This window comes from Platichthys flesus, chromosome 7 (genome assembly GCF_949316205.1).
Source record: "Platichthys flesus chromosome 7, fPlaFle2.1, whole genome shotgun sequence".
Classification (NCBI taxonomy): Eukaryota; Metazoa; Chordata; class Actinopteri; order Pleuronectiformes; family Pleuronectidae; genus Platichthys; species Platichthys flesus.
Genome location: NC_084951.1, coordinates 12,046,993 through 12,065,590, shown reverse-complemented (window position 1 = coordinate 12,065,590; position 18,598 = coordinate 12,046,993). Strand labels below are relative to the sequence as shown.

Genomic DNA, 18,598 nt, shown 5'->3' with positions numbered 1-18,598 from the left:
CAGTTGGGCTGAATATATGGCCTTCACACAATTACTTTTATTAGCTTTATAAGCTTTATTCCCTTAGCTTTATTCATCATCACACATACATGAATGCACTTTCCTTATAATAAACTGTGACCTACGCCTTAGAAAGAATTCAAGCAGCTGCCCCAGGTTCTGGAGGGCAGATAGGAAAGGCGTTTGTTTTGTCTGGAAAATTCACATGTTTACACACACAGAACATACAGCCGATAAAGGAGGAACACAATATTCCTTACTCCAATGAACAACAACACCGACCCAGAAGGCCTCAGCTGAGTCAAGGCTTGTTTGTGAAACACAAAATCAAACTGTCAGGATGTGAAGATATGCCCAGCAACTGTCAGAGGAGGGGCGAACTGGGAGCGGCTCCTCATAATTTCCTGATTCCAGTGCCAAGAGGCTGGGACCACGTCCGTGCACCATCAAGGAATAACCAAGTCTAAACCAGGGCGACTCCCCCTCGTTATTGACCAATCAAGTTCTACCTACTGATATAAGTATTTCAACCGCCGTCCGTTCTGGATGACTCTTGATTGCCCTCTGCTGCTGGAGGGCAGGGGCTGTGCGTTGGGTGCCCATTGCTTTGCTGTACCTTTTCATACCTTGTCATTGCTTCTAAATACTTGTTGAACCAAACCGAGACCAGCTCTTCTCATATTTGGTGACCCCGAAGCAAGTTTTGACCAGACAGATCGGAGACCCAAAGGTCGAGGCCGCTCTGATCGATTCTCCACATACTCACAGGGCGCCAAACCAAAAGGTAAGCAGAAACCTGTTAAAACAAATTCTGCTTAGTTATATAGACATTGATATAGATTGTGAGTGTGCGGAGAGGAGAATGGAGGTAAAATAATAAGTCCTGTGTTTTTGGGAAGCAATGAAAGTGTACACCAAAGCAATGTGAAATCAAGGGAAGGAACAAAGGTTGTGAAAGTTGTAACAGAAAAAAAGTCTAAATATATGAGAGGTCTGGGACCCTGTCTTGGCGCAACAGAAACAAGCTAAAACGTGCATGAACCCTTAAAACTAAATCAGATTGGAGGAAAGACAGACGACTCAAGCAATAGTTTGCATCCGTGCAACCTAATTTGGAATTGGGGCGTGATACTTGAGGAAGAGGCGGCCTGCAATGATGAGTCAGGAGCTTCACTAGCCAGACACCCCATTGAATCGGGCACAAATTAAAAAACGGCAAGACCTTAAGAATTCTGTTACAAATAAAGGCTAGGAGAAGTTTGGTGGTTAAATATAATGTTGTAAGAGGTCGGAATGTGTGGATATTACTAAGTTTCCTATTTGCTCCTCAGGATAGCGTTTTGGAGATTGATTGAAGACTTAAGGTAACTAATACTTAATAATTAAAAATTTTAATTCTTTACATACGTTGAGGAAAAACGTAATGATTTGGATGATGGAACTGATCTGAGTAGTCCCAATATGAACTTCATGAGAAGTAACTGGTGACACAGCACTAAGTCTGATATAAGTGTGAATGAGAGAATGTGTGTGGAAACAAGAGAGAAGGAATAAAAATAAATAAAATTAGCATCCATCATCCGGTGATGGATAAGACTAAGTACAATTAAAAACTTCAAATTAAAACACAAATCCACCTAATTGTATTATTATCATCATTCTTTCAAAAGCAAATAAATATCACAAAGACCCACACACTTCCCTACACAGTGTGCTTACTCCGCTGCTGCTATAGCTTCTTGCACTTGTTGATCACGCACTACGACACCTGACGCCTACGCCCATGTGTTAATCCCTTCAATAAACAGATGGACATGAACGTTGATCCCTACACATGCTAATAGAGTCTCTGACACACAACACAGGCGTCACCCTAACTTGTGTACTCTCACCCTGACTCTTGTGCCTCTACACAAACCACTCAATGTTCCCTATCCAAATAGCAAACAAGGTCATAAAACGAAAGACGTAATTATAGATTCCAGAGGCCAGCATGCCCACAACCCCGAATACACATCACTGGAGAAACCATGATCACAGGCTTGTCCATTCCTCAGCACCAATACTAGCAATACGCTTGAATGGGACATCAATACTCACCAGGACCTCCTATAAAACCCACAAATAGCAGCAGAACATATTCAATAAATCATCCAAGTTTACTGATACCCTCCTGTCATCAGTGGAATCACTACAACCACGATGCACGATCTCAAAGAAACAAACTCTGACCCCTCTCACCACCTCTTCCTGCTGCGGACCTCTAGGAGGCGATAAAGGTCCCTGCGCAGCAAAACATCCCTATTTAAAAACAGTTCTCCAACTCATGTAATTCTTCTCTTTCATATTCCTCATCTTAAAGAATAAAAGGTTGTCTCATCAGATCTTTACATGACACACGTGTGTAAGCGCCAACGACAGCACGGGGTAAGATGACCTGCAGAGCTTCAAGTGCCACCGCCACTTCTACAATGTGTGACAATGCATGACTTGTGTGCATCTCATGTGCGAGATATGGTGTGGGTCCATCTGCAGGCGTGGTGTTAAATCTCAGAGAGACCAGCATTAACTCTTTTTAACTCAATAGCAGGCGTCTGTGAGTTTGTTTATTCTGGTAAATATTTTCTGCTGTGCTCATCATCGTTCTTGTGTTCAAAGTGACGCTGCCTGTATTTGCTCTCATTGACTCGTGCTTGCACACCAGGCTGCACAAGCACACCTCCGTCCTGCGGTCATAAAAAATGATCCTCATTCTCATACACGTCCATCAGGAGTTATTCCACGTCCACCCCTTCAGGTGTTACTCCAGTGAAAGGCCTTGTTGTACAGCACACTGGCGAGTTTATGGTTGAAGGGCTGGTGAAATTCCCTGAGGAGGATCCTGGTGACAGGAAGCATCGGACCCAGGTTCCTGTCCGCCGCCCGCCGAGTGTTGGACATGGGCCGTTTGGTCACTGCTGCCTCCACCTGCTCAGACAGAGGATCTGCGGGGACACAAGCAGATGTCTGACGACTTGAAAAGGTAACAGAGGTGAAAGGTTGAGGAAGAAACAACCAATCAAGAAGCCAGGATGACACAGTGCATGTACAAATTAAATCAACACACAGTGAGCAAGTCAGATGAGCTTTTTAGTTACGCACCTACACTCAGGAAGTCAAAAACGTTCCTGATTGTCACTTTGATATTGGCTGCGTAGTGTTCCAGTCGAAGAACCAGAATCTGCTCCCGATCGAAAACTGTCAGCCAGTCCAGTAAGAAGACGACGTACATCCCCAAATTCAGCCTCACCTTGGGGAAGGATAAAGAGAAGCCAGCATCTTTCCATTAGGTCTTGAAATCAGTTTGTCAAAGTCAAGAGCAGATGTACAGGTGGTGGAAAATATGTTTTATACAGGCAGATGTGCTGCATAACTGTATTTTTGTGTCTTTGTGTTTCGTGTCTAATTGTTCTTCAATGGTTATATTTTATTACATTTTATTTGTATTCCGCTTTTTTCTCAATATAGGATTATCTTGTCTTTATTCCACAGATTCTACAGGTTTAATAAAGATTCACAAATAAACTGAAACCTTTGGCAAATTGCTTTAATGTGCACAGATGATTTGATTGTACTTAAACCCAGAAGAGTAAAAGACACAGTTGCACATACACTATAAATCCACGAGGAGGCGCCACAGCACAACACCTCCTGCTGAAACTTCTCCAGTGACACCAGCTTTAACAAATACTCAAACCCTCCCTCTTCATCCCGTGCATAACTGAAAAGACTCATCAACAAAGAATCTCAGCCTGTTTTTCTGAATGTTTTTTTGCAAGATTTGAGATTGATAATGTTTTCTTTTTGATTCCAGTGGTTTCAGGCTTAGGCGATTGCAGCTTCCACTGTAGTAAATCTCCCAGGATAACTGTGTTGTCACCTGCATGTGGTGATTAGAGGTGACCAGCAGACAGAGCTCATAACTCAGTGAGTTGCTGAGGGAGCACTCGCTGTCTGATAGGAAATAAACCAAAGGGTCTGAAGTGACTCCGGGAAGAGAGCTGGTGATATTTTTCCTGTGCTGAGTGGAAATTACATTAATGCAGTTGCATCACTTTATGAACACTTGCAGAACAGGTAGAAATGGTTGATTTGGAAATAAGGTGTTTGTTGTTTGGTATAATTTAATATAATTATTATTATCAAAGTGGTGCAGTGTCCGTTCAGTTGTTTATCTTGGCCTGTGTTGATTCTCCATGAGATACTTTAAATTATTCCTTGTTATTAGTGAGTCCTCCTCAAACAGTTCAACAATATACTGTCAATTTTGTATTGTCTATGTGCAGGACTTTTTATAAACAGTTTATGTTTCAGAGTGATGTCAAAAAACATTCAACCAATCTGGTGTATCTGCATGAGGTCACTGTTTTTCATGAAATGAAACTGAATTAGCTTTATTACTATGAATGCTGTTGCCATGATGGAGATCAGCCGTGAATGTCTGTGTCAGACCGATATGGTGAAATAAAAATTATCAAACCATCAAAATGTCACCTTTATTTAAATGTTTTCTTAATATCTTGATTATCTCGAGTCTGAATCGCAACAAACTCCACACTGCACTTCCTAAAGAAATCTACAATAGACTTGCCAAGTGTGAAGCTTATTAGATGAATGGTTCCCAGGATGTGCCTTCAACATACAGAGAGACAGACGGACGATTTAGTAGATAAACTGATAATCAGCCAGCTAACAGAGAAAACGTCATGTCAGCTTACCGGCATGGCGTTAGAGAGGCTGGTGTCGTAGGCGCAGTAACGCATTGTCCTCTCAGACAGGCAAGAGTGAAACAACTGCACGGACTCCACGACCTTCAGATGGAAGTCGTCTGCCGACTTGTTGCCCACCGTAAAGTACAGGTAGTCAGAATAAAGCCTGGGAACACAGTGCAACAGAGGTGGAGGCCAGTTGGAACTAAAAAGTGACATTTTGCTGGATGAACAATATGAGCTCTGATTTAAAACAAATAAGTTCTGAAAAAATGATAAATTACTGGAAAAGCACTTGAGGAAGCAACGGAAAATAGTTTCATCACAGACACATCACATCTGTATCTACAAAGGCAGATGTGAAGATGGATTTCTCTGCACTACCTCTCCACTGGATCTCTGAGCATGACAATGATTTTTGCACCGGGCTGGATGGCGTGGATGAAGTCCTGGGCCAGGAACGGAGGCTCGGCATCCTCCCCGCCTCCGTGGAGGTTGCTCCAGGCTTGGTTGTCCCACATAGTGGATGCACTGGCTTCACCTGTCCAGACATTGAAAGTCCTGTCACTTCCTATAAAATGCAGCCAGGCGGAGCAGACATTCAGACATAACGTTGCAAAGTCTAGCAGAATTTCAGGAGTTACGCAAAAATCTTTCTGTTGACAAAACAAAGATCAAAGATACCACATCAGTAATTTCACTAACCAAGCTAATATCAAAGATCTATCTTCAAAAGATCAATTCAACAAGCCATCAATGTTATTTCTTCATATCCAAGGTTCATGGGTTTCTGTGTACTTTTACAATTGTACGACAGAATGTCCAGAATAATGTGAATGGTATTTCCCTCTGGCTTCTCAACACAGGACACACAGCAGTGCGTCTGAGGTCAGAGACAAAATGAGCGACATTAAAAGAACAGGAGACAAAGGAGACCTGTGTTTTTAATCATCGTCTCAATCCAACTTTCCTTGCGGTTCAAAAGTACTCGGAAAGAAAAGAGTAAATGAAAACTACAAAGGTAAGAGATTCTTCCATCTAAAGCCGAATGGATGTTGAAAAGTAAAAACTCTCTCTCTCTCTCACACACACACACACACACACACACACACACACACACACACACACACACACACACACACACACATAGACACACACACAAACACTTTGACATGTGTTCACCTGTTATTAGCCGGAGCGCGCTGCGGTCTCCAGATAGATTTCCATTGATTCCTGCTTGGATGTTAACAGCTGCCAAGTCAAACAGATCCAGGTAGTCCTGTACAGGAAAACTTTCCAAGAAGCCATCTTTGGAATGGATATAACCTGCACACAGAGGTGCAACATCATTCATACACTTTGAAATTGAAGAATTCGACTTTATTTGTTTGTCTTTTCTCTGTTTCTAAAAGACAAGAAGATGTTTGAGTCATCAGCTGGCCTCATGATAAAGTCTCAGCCGCGTCCCGATGACTTACCGAAGCGTTTCCTGGTCCACCAGTGCGGCTCCTTAATGGTGTTGAACCTGACCTCCGGATGCAGCCGCAGTCTCTGAAACAAGTCGGTCGTGCCACACTTGGGTTGGCCGATGATGTAGAAGTACGGCAAGCAGCGCAGACGAAACACTTCGCCGTCCCGGTGGTACAAGTGTCGGTGGAAGTCGATCTTCAGTTGCTCGCACACAGTCTTGAAGCCCTTCGAGCGCAGCGTGAAGAGGTTCCTCCGGTAGGGATCAGTGCCAAGGTCGCCTGAGAACTCCTCGTACCAGCACGGGCTCTTGATGCTCGGCAGGAAATGGCGAGGAACTACAGAGAACAACTGCAGAGACAAAAAAACAACTAAATTAGCATCAAAGGGCAAAGACAACATACCAGGGGCATACATCAGGGCTTTGATAAATGATGAAATGCAGAAAGATATATGTTTAATTTGTCAATCCCGTGAGACTTGCTCCTACTCAAACTAGAAAATGCATCTCGATGTGCAATTTTCCGTCCCAACACGTCCAACCCTCCCCGACAAACTTAACGGAGCATGGATTTCACGTAGAGGCATTTCTTAGTTTTGTTTCCAAACCCAACCCGAGCCCGGTGCTTTCCCTAGCAAATCAATTATATAGCCCAGCCACCGTGACCGAACCTCATTTAATTTTTTTGTCCAAACCCGGCTTGAACAATCGGAAACCAGGTTGGGTGTGTAAGGTATTTGTTTATTTAGTTGTTTATTTGTCAGCTAGATTAAGCAAAACTATTAAACGGATTGCTAAAAACCTTTGTGAACAGGTGGGGTGGGTCCAGGACTTTTTGTTTACTTTCCTTAACATTGCGAGGGTGTTTTTCATCATTTCCACTGATTTCCAAGGCAATCGTTCATGGATCGTGACGGAATAAAATCCGATACGATGAGGGAACTGACATTTTGTGCAGCACACACACAAAAAACACTAATTGGAAGTCAACCTACCGACTCACTTGTGTTTCTACCTCTACAATTGTGATGCAGGCGCAATCGCTGATGTCCTCTCAACAAACACTGCAAAATGATTAAGGACAATGAGGATCATTATGATGAGAACATGCGCTAAATGCAGGAGAATAGCACGTAGCACACAACCTTACTTAAAGACCCTGGTTCTTAGAACACGGAGTGTAAGCAGCACTTTGGACAAACTAAAAAAACACTGGTGATTATGATTTTCACAAAACAGTCATTTGCTGCAGGGCTGATGGGAAAGTGTTTGTTGTTTGTCTCCTACAACTCACATTTGTCCACCAAAAATAAAGCAATCACAGTGGTCACTTATTACGTTTTTCCATTGGAGAAAACATGGTATCATTGGAGTCTGGCACTATAATATAAAGGCCTTTATCATGGTTGTTCTAAATGTGTCAGAGCGTTTTTCCACACACTTACAGGAGCCTCAGTTTCAATGACGTCCTTTATGTCAGGCACCTTCCTGGGTGAGTATTCCAATTTGAAGCTGATGATCTTCACCAGCAATTTCATGTCTATTAATGTTTTTTCAGACAAATCTTTTTCTGATGTGCCGGTCGGGACGAGCACAGGTCCGAGCTGAAAGGGTGAGGGGGTGAACAGAAGTCCCGTCTTTTCCCAGGGCAGGATATAGGAGGCCATGACGAGAAAGGTCAGTGCCAGGCACAGGAGGAAACTGAGCAGTCGGACTTTGGAGACGCTCCGCGACAGCAGGGGAGTCAACTTGACGTCCGGATTTTCAGGCTGGTTTGTGTGCCTGAAGTCCAAAAAAGTCCTGACGGGCGTTCTCCCATATTTCTGATGCGTAGGCGAGCTGAGGAGCATCCAACTCTGCTCCGTGTGGGGGTCACTCCCATATTTGCAGTCTGATTGTGACATAATGACATCGAAGAGCAGGAGCCAGGGAATTTGAAAGTTGAAGCTTCACCTGCAGGAGGCTGTGGGTCCGTCCATCACAGTTTTTAATCTGCAGGTCTTCATGTCTTACTGTCCAGTCTTTGTCGACGCCTCCTGTAAATCACAAGCAGTTGTTAAAACACGTTGCACTGTTCCTTCTCAGTTTCACCAAAAATGCGGCAGTGTTTCTTTCATATGTCATATCCCATAATTCCTAAAAAAAAGTGGTGTGAATATGTTTAATAGTGGGGTATTTAAGGAAGCTTTACTCCTCTCTGCAGCATCAGTGTGTGAATTTATGACCATACTCCCTTCTATAGCTTGAGCTACGTCTAAAATGTCTGAGGTCAGCTGCAGAGTGTGTGTGGTCTGCTGGAGGGAGAACCCCTGCTTTACGATGAGGGCTATATAGCACACGTCAAGACTCTACTGAGAGACGTTCAAGGTCAGAATAATAGTTGCTCTGTAATTCAAAACTAAAAATACGCAATAATTCACTGTGAGCTACGGGCCTGCTGAGAGCTCTATTTTCTCAACCTGAAATTATTATTTTCAAGATCAGGGTTTTTCACACTGGGAACCAGTATGAGGTATTGATGCAGGTGGACACCAAGTGTGGCAAGTGCGAGCACTGTGTTTTCTCTCCCCGCCACATGAATAATAAGAAACTAGTGTTGTTATTTTGAGCGTACCCTGCCGGAAAAATTGCAGATATCAAAGTGTAAAATCATTTTGATATATTTCCTCAGCCAGAGGTGTATTTAAATTTTCTTTGGCTGCCGAGTTGTTAAAATGCAACCATCCCACCGGACCAGGAAATGAAATCCGGCACCAGTTCCAGCAAACTTCATGCAGCGTTCTCTATTTTTGGAGTGATTTTTTATTCTGACACTGCAACAGGGGGCTTGTTACAAAAACATTATGTGCAAAATGTTCACACTTACTGTACTTGACTGAGATGCAACTTCAGAGTGCAAAGATAAACTCATTCATATCACTGAGGACACTGAAAGTCACTCAACCGGGTCTCCCAATTATACGTGATCACTGTTAGAAAACGAGAATCATTCATCGATCTTTGAAGTTACTGCTGTAGCTGTTTTTGTGAACAAATTTATTGTTGTGAACTAAACGTGTTGTCAAATCGTCTTCTGTGTTCACCATCTGTTTTGAATGACATGCATTTGAAGTGAGAAAAAGAATGAACCGATTCACTTAATTTATTTTGTTGAAGTTTCATCGTTAAATCAACACGGTGTCACTACCGCTAGATAAGGGGTGTCCAAACTGCGGCTCACGGGCCATCTGGGGCCCGCCATACATTTCAAATTGGCCCGCCTCAAAAAAATAAAAATTAAAAAAATTAAACAAAATTAAACAAAATTATAATGTTATTAATTTTAAACTAACAATTTAGTAGCACTTTAACGGCACTTACTTATAGCTCTTTGTAGTTTTGCTCTATTTTTTAAGAAATTGTTCTTTCTTGATTCTTGTTGTTCTGGGTTTGTACCCTCGGGTACCCTTGAATGCACTGATTGTAAATCAGTCAGCTAAATGAATTGTAATGTAATGGCCCACTGTATTGTACTTCTCAGTTTAGACACTATGTGGCGCCCAATTCACCCCTGACCGGCCAGCTGTCCCTCAAAACGCTGCCACTCCCCCACCCTGAGCAAAGGGATTGAGGTGCACTGTCAACAGTCCGCTCCAGGGCAGGGGGGCGTGGCGGCGTGAGTGGCCCAGACCTTCACATTTTTGGTCGGACAAAATTTGTTTTCGTTGAGGAAGAGTCTGATGAGGTTGCATTAGGAGTAGGATAAATATTTGTTTTGTTTGACACAGACTAAAGAATAAAATCCAGAACAGCCTCTGCTGCTTTGATTTTTTTTAGCCTCTTGTGATTGAGTCCCTCGTGGCTGTGCAGTAATAAATCACTTCAATGTCCCTTCAAGATCATGTCATGGAATGCTCAACCAATGCTCCCCACCTTCATCACTGTCTCACCACTGCAACAATGTCATGAAAATGCAGGTTATTCAAGCAGAGTCTCCATGAGTACGGACAAAACAATGAATGTGTGAACATATGGCTTGAAAAGTCCAAAAGAAAGCACTCACACCCTCTCAGGTTTCTAAACGGGACAGCTGAGCTTTGTAGATTAATCAGGAATGAGTATATCTGTGAGCCTGTATTGGGCAAAGAACGTGTTTCTGACCCTGTAATGGGGCTTCAGTTAATAAAATATAATGACACAACTGTCTAATTACAATAGTGTAGTAAAAGCTCTAGTTGATGCTGCTGATACCAACTCCTACCTGCTGTTAATTTCTCCATGTTTTGATGTTGTTTGGATGATTTATTTTTAATAAAGATTAAAGCCCTTTCTATCGTGTCACAAATTGTATTCACGTGGTTGCTTTTTTGTCTCTTCCATCCAGGTAATAGTTGTATTCTCTGTTCTCCGAAACTATCTAATATTCCCATTATAGCTTAACGTCTAGTTAGATCAAAATTTCAAGCGCGCAGGAGAAGAGAGAGATTTGGAAATGTGACGAATATAAAGAGGACAGTGAGAGTCAAGGGTAAAGCGTGGAGTGAATAAAGAAAAGCAGCAGAGATGAGAAAACAGTGTGAGAACGACCAGAAAAGAGCTTCTAACCTCTAAAGGCTGCAGAATCTAACCATGGTGGGAAGTGAACAGCAGGTAGGTTTGACGAGGTGAAAATCCTGTTGACTCAAAATAAAAACTTCTGATTACCATCGCATTAGATGCATTTGTTGTCGACTGATGTGGTATCACAGCCTGAATGGGATATTACTGATGATTTTAATGCATTGGCAGACCTCAGTTAATATAAGACATACAGTTTATGTCTAAATATATACTCTACTACTGTGTATATGTTAGTTTTTTTTTCTTTCTCCTATGCAGCTACTGTACACAAAACATCTGTATCATCTTCATGCTGTTTACTCTATTTTCTCAAAGACACCAGCTGTTGGACTGACCTCTCTGTACTGAAGAGAATAGTTTAGAAACACAGATCTTGTGCCTGGAATTGGCAAAAAAGAGAATTCAACACTCAACACTTTTTGTGACATTACATACATATAAGATGGAAAAAGAAAAAGATACAATCTGTGATTCGCTTTAGTTTGTCCATGTCATACAAAAAACTACAGGCTTCCATTTTTGATGTTCTGCAGTGACGCTGGACACACATTCTATCCCAAACCTTGGACCATATCAAGATATTACAAAACTGTCTGGCTCAATTTTCTGTTGCTTTGGAAATCCAAACACCCAAGGGTATTACTTCTAATATTTTCAGGGAGTCCATGACCTTTCTCTGTCATTCTGAGACGTACCATTTGTTAAAAAGAGAGGTCAGAAATGAATGGTCAATAGTCTGAAGAGCATATCTTTGGTCCCAGGGGATTTTTTTTTCTCCATTTTTGACACGGCGTATCCCTCTTGTTCCATCTGCAGCTCAATATCAACTATGCGTGAGATATTGCATAAACTAAAGTGCAGATTTCGATGAAATAAAGGCTCAATGAGGAAAACCATTTTAATTCGACAACTGCAGTTCTTCTAATATCAGCCATAAGGTTAAGCTCTTAGAACAAATTTATAGACTTGTAAATCCCTCTCCTCTCTTTTTGCTGTCAGGTCAAACCACGTTTTTTCGACACAACCCTTCGTTGATCCGAACAGGGAGCAAAAGGTTGTGCATGAGTCATTAGGATTCATCATCTGGGAACTACGAACATTTGTACTAACTTTTGTGCTGCTTCATGGGGTCATTGTTGAGAACTGTTTACTTGTTGGTTGTGTTAGTGGAAAAGTCGAGAGCTCAGCAAATACATGAGAAATGAATGAGGACGTTTAGTATCTGTTTAATATCATGATAATCCATCTGGCAGTTGATACGTTTCACTCTGAAACACTGATGTCAATTGGCCCTAAAAGTAAAATCCAATGATCACAAAAGTCAGTGGGGTTTATCCTGTGGAAGACTAAAACATATGTACAGAATTTCAAGGTAATCAAACCAGTAAATGTTGAAATATTTCAGTCTGTATCAAAATTGCTAAAATGACCACAGCTATGTGTATATGGATAGAATTAATTGTGGCTTAATGTTCTTCCCTCTGCCACAGGGCACCACTTCTAGGCAGCTTTCATTATGATGTCTCAAATAAAACTGTAATTTGCAGAATTTGCAATTTTAAATAAGTTTTGTTTTGTTTGAGATGTTGACCGAAGTCTTCACCGCCTGTCCAGAGGCCACTGAACCTCACAGATGCTGTAGTGAATTACGTTGTTTACTATAATAACAACATGTTGAGCTGTGACTAAAGGTCCATCATATCAGCAGCTTGTGGCTGTTATAGAAACAAACCACACAGCTCATTATTTGATTTTAATTAGACCACAGCTGCACAGATCCCACAGCTGTGTGTTGAATTTGGAAATTCAACCTTTCGCTCTGGTGATGAATATAAACAATTGCTTCTGTAAAACTACAGGCCAGTGTCTTGGTCCTTTTATCTGCTTCCACTGAGACATATTTATTATTTAATTAGATTGAAGACAAGACTTTTAAGCATCTGCTTGATTGTGTAGGTAAAACATTACACACATACACATTACTGCACACTTGATGTACTACGTGCTATCAAAGCCAGACTCACTGCCCCCCCTGACCCGCATCCTCTCATTCATCCCCCACTTTCTACCCTTTGTGACAAGATGAAGCCAATCAGCCTCTGCTGCAAAGACACCAACTAAACAGAGAAATGAAAATCAGGCTCCCTGCAGAGCACTTCACATTAAAAATGCCACAAGCCATATGCAGATGCACATGCTGCCCTGTAAAGAATCAACATCATGACATCATGAAATAGAGCTTGAAACAAATGTGACACAATGAGAGGATTCACCATGACCACAAAATCTGTTCTAAGAGCCAGTGCTCAGTATGCACACACATTCTCGCTCTCCTGAAACATGTTTTAATCATGTCTTCATGTTTATAACTGTGTAAACACATTATGACTGTGTATAGTACACTCTGTGACCAAGACTTGACGGAATGCAGGGGGGAGTGGGAGGCACCAGGGAAACCAGTGTCACAAAAGGAAATAAGACAGCTTCCCTGTTGACTGGCGAGTCAAACAAAGATTGATGGGACGCCAGACTACAGAAATAATAAAACTCTCTTCATGTGGAGGAATCCAACCTTATTTGAAGGACAGAAAACAAAAAAAAGATACTCTTAGTTATGTTTTCCCTCTTTCTCTGGCTCTTTTCTTGGACAGATAAGGGATGAAATCTTGGCAGGAAATGGGAGAACTCCTTGAGAACACAAATAGAATATCTGAGGAAACAGATTTCAACCGTCTCATCAGGCTGGACTAGTCCTCCCTTTCCTTTCCCACAGCGGGTTAATTCAATGTCAGCGCAGCGAGCGATCGCCTTCACCAGAGTCTGACTCCCTAATCTGTAAAATAAGCAGGCTGTTGAAGTCATGGTACAGTCTAAACATAACAGATCTGTGCTAAGAAAAGCACCAGAAATATTAAACCTCTTGTTTAACAGTGGTGTCTGTCACAGGTCACTGCACTCCAACTGCACATCTGGAGCCCAGACGTGCTCCTCGGTTAAATCGTACATTCGTAAATGCATGTCAGTGTATATTTTTGCTTGAATATGTTTTTTTTTTATAGCAACGGGTTGTTTGCATTAGCAGCTCTTTAAAACCAATGTGACATTAATGAGAAGTGGAAAACATCTGAAACCTTTGTCCTTGTGTTTAATGAGTGGGAGGGATAAGAAATGTGTGGGTGTGAAGAAAGGAGGGGGATCTGAAGTCAGCCGGGGAGTGCAGTGCTGCCTCTGTCATTTAAAAGGTGATTCCATTTGTTTCTATTGCTTGGGATGAGATTTGGACACTGCTTTTTATTGGTGGTGTTAACGATATTTATTTATAGTCACAAAAAAACAGCTGAAATTAGAAACATGAACATTTCTCTACACTGATAATATCGACTGATATATGCCTTTTCACGGACAAATTGGTAGCTGTGATTATGTTTCTTTTATTTTACAGATTAAACAATGCAGAAAAGATGTGCATTTATATCTACATACTTAATTCAAGTTTGATATAATTGGTTGTCTTTGTGTTTTCAATTAATGTACTGGTAATTAATGTGATGGTAAAACTGTAAAATATCATACCTTAATTACATTGTTTGCCATATGGGGTTGATAATGAAATCTTAGGAATCATTGATACTATTAAAATTATATATATATTACATAGAGGTATTTAATGTCTGCTTATACATCACTATCAGAAATGTGGATCTGTATCGACATCAGCTCCCAAAATTCGAAAGGACAATGACTCGCAGTTCCTCCTCTGCCTGATCACATTCTTCCAGTTAATCAGTCAAATGAATGAAGAATCAATGTTTTCCTTGAACCCGACACGTGTATCTGTATCAGTCGTGTCCATGATGCCTCTGACTGATTATGTTGATGCAAAATCATTCACTGATAGAAACTGTCAGCGCCGGATAACTGCAACCGTTTAGAATCATTGGTGGAGGCCTGTGACTGAGGATCTGGTTTGGCACACAAAAGGTTTCTCCACAACAAGTAGCAGCTTGACGTACTCGAAGGATTTCTCTTTCTTTGAGCCAAATCATGTTAACGCTTTCAGCTCATCTAAAGGCTGTAAGCGGTAAAAGTAATAAGTTCTTACTTGTAAAGAAACATTACTCTGAATGTTAAACCTTTAATTGGACTGTAATTACTATGTGTCAGGAACATGATAAAAATACCTCATGATTCAGTTGCGACTTCTGTGCCTACGTTGGAGAAAATATTCATCTTGGATGTACGTCATGGTAAAGCAGCACATATGCAGCTAATTAAAGTGTTATTTTTCATCTTTAGCAGCCAGTCTGCTCGGTATGAAACTCCCATTCCCATATGATTGTGGTCAAATCAAGATTAAAACTCATATAGAAAGGAAATCCTCATAAATTCACATGGAGATAGCATCGTTTCTTTGCTTCCACAAACCAAAATGATGGGCGCCATTACTGGGCTAATGTGGCTCATTCGCACTGATACCCAATTCATCTGGAACACAACGAGAGGCACCATAGACTTCCTCTAATTACTGTGCAACAAAGCACTAGTTATTGCTAAAAGAGGAATTATGTGCATGCACTTATGAAAAGGCATCACAGACATATTGCAATGAGCAATGGATGGTTCTAATTCTCTTTGGCATCTGACGGCAGATGGTTGGGATGATGATGCTTCTCACAGCTGGTTTGAAATTATCTCAAGATTTCAATGCAAATTCATATTTAAAAGTACATTTGCATGTGCTAGCCCGGAGTGTCTATCAGGTGAACGTGAATGCTTGTGAAGACAACTGATTTGATAAGAAGAAAATGGAAGAACCTAGCAATCAACACTTTGAATTGAATTTATTCATGAAAAGGCGATTATTTATTTGGCCTCAGAGAGAAACTGTTAAAGTGATCGGAAAATAAACTTTTGTAACTTTAGATAAACCTTATTTTCTCCAGTAATTAGTAAACATGGCCTGAGTATTCATGGACATAGAAGGGTAAACATTTACTTTAAACTACAGAATTCAAACCAAACATCATTGGGTAGAAAATAAAAAAGCAAACCGGGTCAAATTCCGCTGCAAAGCATCATCCAGAATTACTCAACAGCATCGAGCACAACAACCTGAGAGTAAAAGACACAGATAAAAGTTTGAAGACATTGAGCCCTCTTCGCTAAAACCGATTTCAAGCTGGGAAATAACGCGGAGCTCATCTTGCATTTTCTGAGGCTTAATGTCATCGCAGGTTTAAAGATTACCAACCCTTGAAAACACTTAAGTATCGTGCAATACTCCCACATTCCTAGAGCTCTGTGTTACAGAATCCTTTTTCTTCCATTTGTGGTGGAACCCCAGAGTCCAGTCTAAACAATCTGATATGGTACAGCTCTCTCGCTCTCCCCTCTCATACCTTTAGCATTACCTAACCGCTTCTCGAAAAGCAGCCCGCGCCAAAAGAAGCACATCTCAGCAGCTCCAGACATTTGTTTCTACAAAGTCGTGAGGGGAACCTAAAACCCTGCTGCCCACCAGTGCAGGGCTGGGTGCAATCAGCCTGACAGAGGGATTGTCCTGGGTGTGCGCCGAGGGTGAGAGAGGGTGCTACTACTTACAAACTGCCTCTCATTAGCAATAGAAAACTATTTAGCAGCTCCACAAGAGGCAGATTTGTCTAAAGGTCAGCTGGCCACCTGTCAGGACCTCCGCTCTGCACTGTGAGCGGAGCTGCAGCCCAGTTATTGGACCAGAATGGGAAAAGCAGGGGAAGGAAAAATGGACTGAAATGTCAAACGGACACAGCGGGTGCACAACAAACGCCTCGCACATCCACAGATCTCAGCCCTGTCTTCAAACCGATCCTCTGCACCGAGCTGGAGAAAGAACACACAAATCACTTCATGGCTTGTTTGCAAGGGCGGGGGGCTGGGCTGTGCATGAAGAGAAGCCATTTAGGGATAAAGGAGGGAATTATAAGCCCTGGTGGAAAAGTCTCACATCCATGGTCAGATGTTGACGGGGAACTCTCTGGTTTGTTAATGTTACAATAAACAGAATAATAATTACGAGATAAGACTATATGAGAGCGTGTGTACAAATGTTTACAGCAGTTTATCTTCACTGACTTGCATCTGTGGTTCAGTCTCTGGTGGAGTCTCTCTACCCCCCAGAGACATGACACTGAGACACTCTGCAGCTGTTCAGAAGATTCACCCAGGAGGATGTTACTGTTCAGCAATGCAAGGACGTAAACACACATGTGCTCAGAGGGAATTTATAGCTTATTATTACCATTAATAAATATGTTTATAGTATTGTTTTGTTTTTTTATTTAATCTAATGCATTTTATAGTTTAACTTTATAATCCACTAGATTGGTTAAAGTTTAGCTACTCTATACATATTCTTATAATCGTTTGTGTTTTTTATTGTTTACTTGTTTATTACTTTACTGGTGTCTGCTTTGGGGGACTTCATCATAGTTTACTTATTTTTATATTGTTTATGTATTTATCTTTCTAATGTAATAGTCCAGTTAAGGTTAACTCCTTCACTATATAAACTCTGCTCACACTGGATATATTCTGTTTAGAGGTGAAGGGACTCTCCCTCAGCCCCCCCACCTCCACACAGGTGAATTAATAACAAAACACTATATGAGGACAACGCACTTTTGTATAATAACGCACGTCCAGCTGAATAACACCGAGCCAAAGTATTCGTTTATACTTAACACCTACATGAAAACAGATCTACTCACGCTGGAGCTGCGTCGTCTCGTTCCACGAGTGTCTCCTGAGCTGTGGAGCCGGAGGAGGTCACACCAGCATGCCCATTGTCCGCTGCGTGGAACGAGTTAACCCACCGGTGACAGTGAAAGTATCCTCAGCGCGAACACCGCTCCTTCTGACCGAACACCGGCTGGAGCTGTGTCGACGACATGTGTGACTTTCCGGAGTCGCCATCTGACTGAGCCGCAGCCTCCCCCGCTCACAGAGGGGAGCGAGGGGATGGAGGGGAGGGGAGGTGCGCGCGTGGAGCAGGAAACACCAACAGTATTAATAAATCTGGTTTACAACACAGCCACCAAATGCTCTTGGCCTTTTGATCAGGTTTATCATGAATGTTGCTTTAAAATCCTTCCAATAGACGCATGTTACTTCTGTCAACTCTGATCTATACCCCAGATTATTACATGTCATCCTCTTGATGGAAACATACCACATTGAGTTCAAGAGGCGAGTAAAGGAATAAGAGAAGATCTCTAGACACATCAACACTAAGATGTTTCCTCAACAGCACTTACTGCAGAACCATTCAAATCACTAAATGGCTCCTCAATCCTACATCTGCCCTTTACAAAGTAATAAGCACCACTGGATTTTATTGTAGTTTGTGTTTTAGTGTAGTTTTAAGCACCGGACATCTTATTCTATTTGCACTAGTTTTTACTTTATTCTGGATTTATTCAGGATTTAACCTCCACATATGTTTTTATGGCTTGGGGGTTGTGTGTTTTGTTTCTTTTCTTGTTTTGTGTTATGACCGTTGTTCGTTGTGGGCACACTGAGTTACAAATTCCAAATAACAGATTTTTTTAAACCTAAAAATTTTAAGACAACTTCAACCTTTAATTTGAGTAAAAGTTTAACCAACTAATTATTGTTGATCTGGTCATTTATCTTTCATAGTCATTAAAAACTTAACATTTTGAGTTCTAAGTACAAAGAATTTCAGTGTCACTGCTCACCAGAGTAACGGTGTATTCAACATGTATATGGACTGTTCTACTGACCC

At 41.5% G+C, this 18,598-nt stretch overlaps 1 protein-coding gene across 2 annotated transcripts; it reads right to left on the bottom strand.

Moving 5' to 3' along the window:
* Positions 1-35: 35 nt before the first annotated feature.
* Positions 36-17,753, bottom strand: LOC133957125 (carbohydrate sulfotransferase 15-like). 2 transcript variants are annotated; one of them, XM_062392566.1, is made up of 8 exons: positions 17,562-17,753; positions 7,662-8,252; positions 6,227-6,566; positions 5,931-6,074; positions 5,133-5,289; positions 4,758-4,914; positions 3,142-3,289; positions 36-2,984 (listed from the first exon to the last, which is right to left on the bottom strand). In XM_062392566.1, the coding sequence occupies exons 2-8, from the start codon at positions 8,118-8,120 to the stop codon at positions 2,794-2,796; spliced, it is 1,596 nt and encodes a 531-aa protein (XP_062248550.1). In that variant the 5' UTR covers positions 8,121-8,252; positions 17,562-17,753; the 3' UTR covers positions 36-2,793. The 2 variants fall into 2 exon arrangements, with proteins under 2 accessions (XP_062248550.1, XP_062248551.1); XM_062392567.1 differs by lacking the exons at positions 36-2,984; positions 3,142-3,289 and adding an exon at positions 3,324-4,671.
* Between the last annotated feature and the right edge of the window lie 845 nt (positions 17,754-18,598).

What these genes read in the sequence shown, in the direction of transcription:
- LOC133957125 (XM_062392566.1), bottom strand. Translation starts at nt 8,120, where the DNA reads ATGTCACAATCAGACTGCAAATATGGGAGTGACCCCCACACGGAGCAG. An exon ending in TCATTGAAACTGAGGCTCCT is followed by an intron (nt 6,567 to 7,661) that starts GTAAGTGTGTGG and finishes TTGTCTCTGCAG; the next exon opens with TTGTTCTCTGTAGTTCCTCG. An exon ending in TTTTGACTTCCTGAGTGTAG is followed by an intron (nt 2,985 to 3,141) that starts GTGCGTAACTAA and finishes GTGTCCCCGCAG; the next exon opens with ATCCTCTGTCTGAGCAGGTG.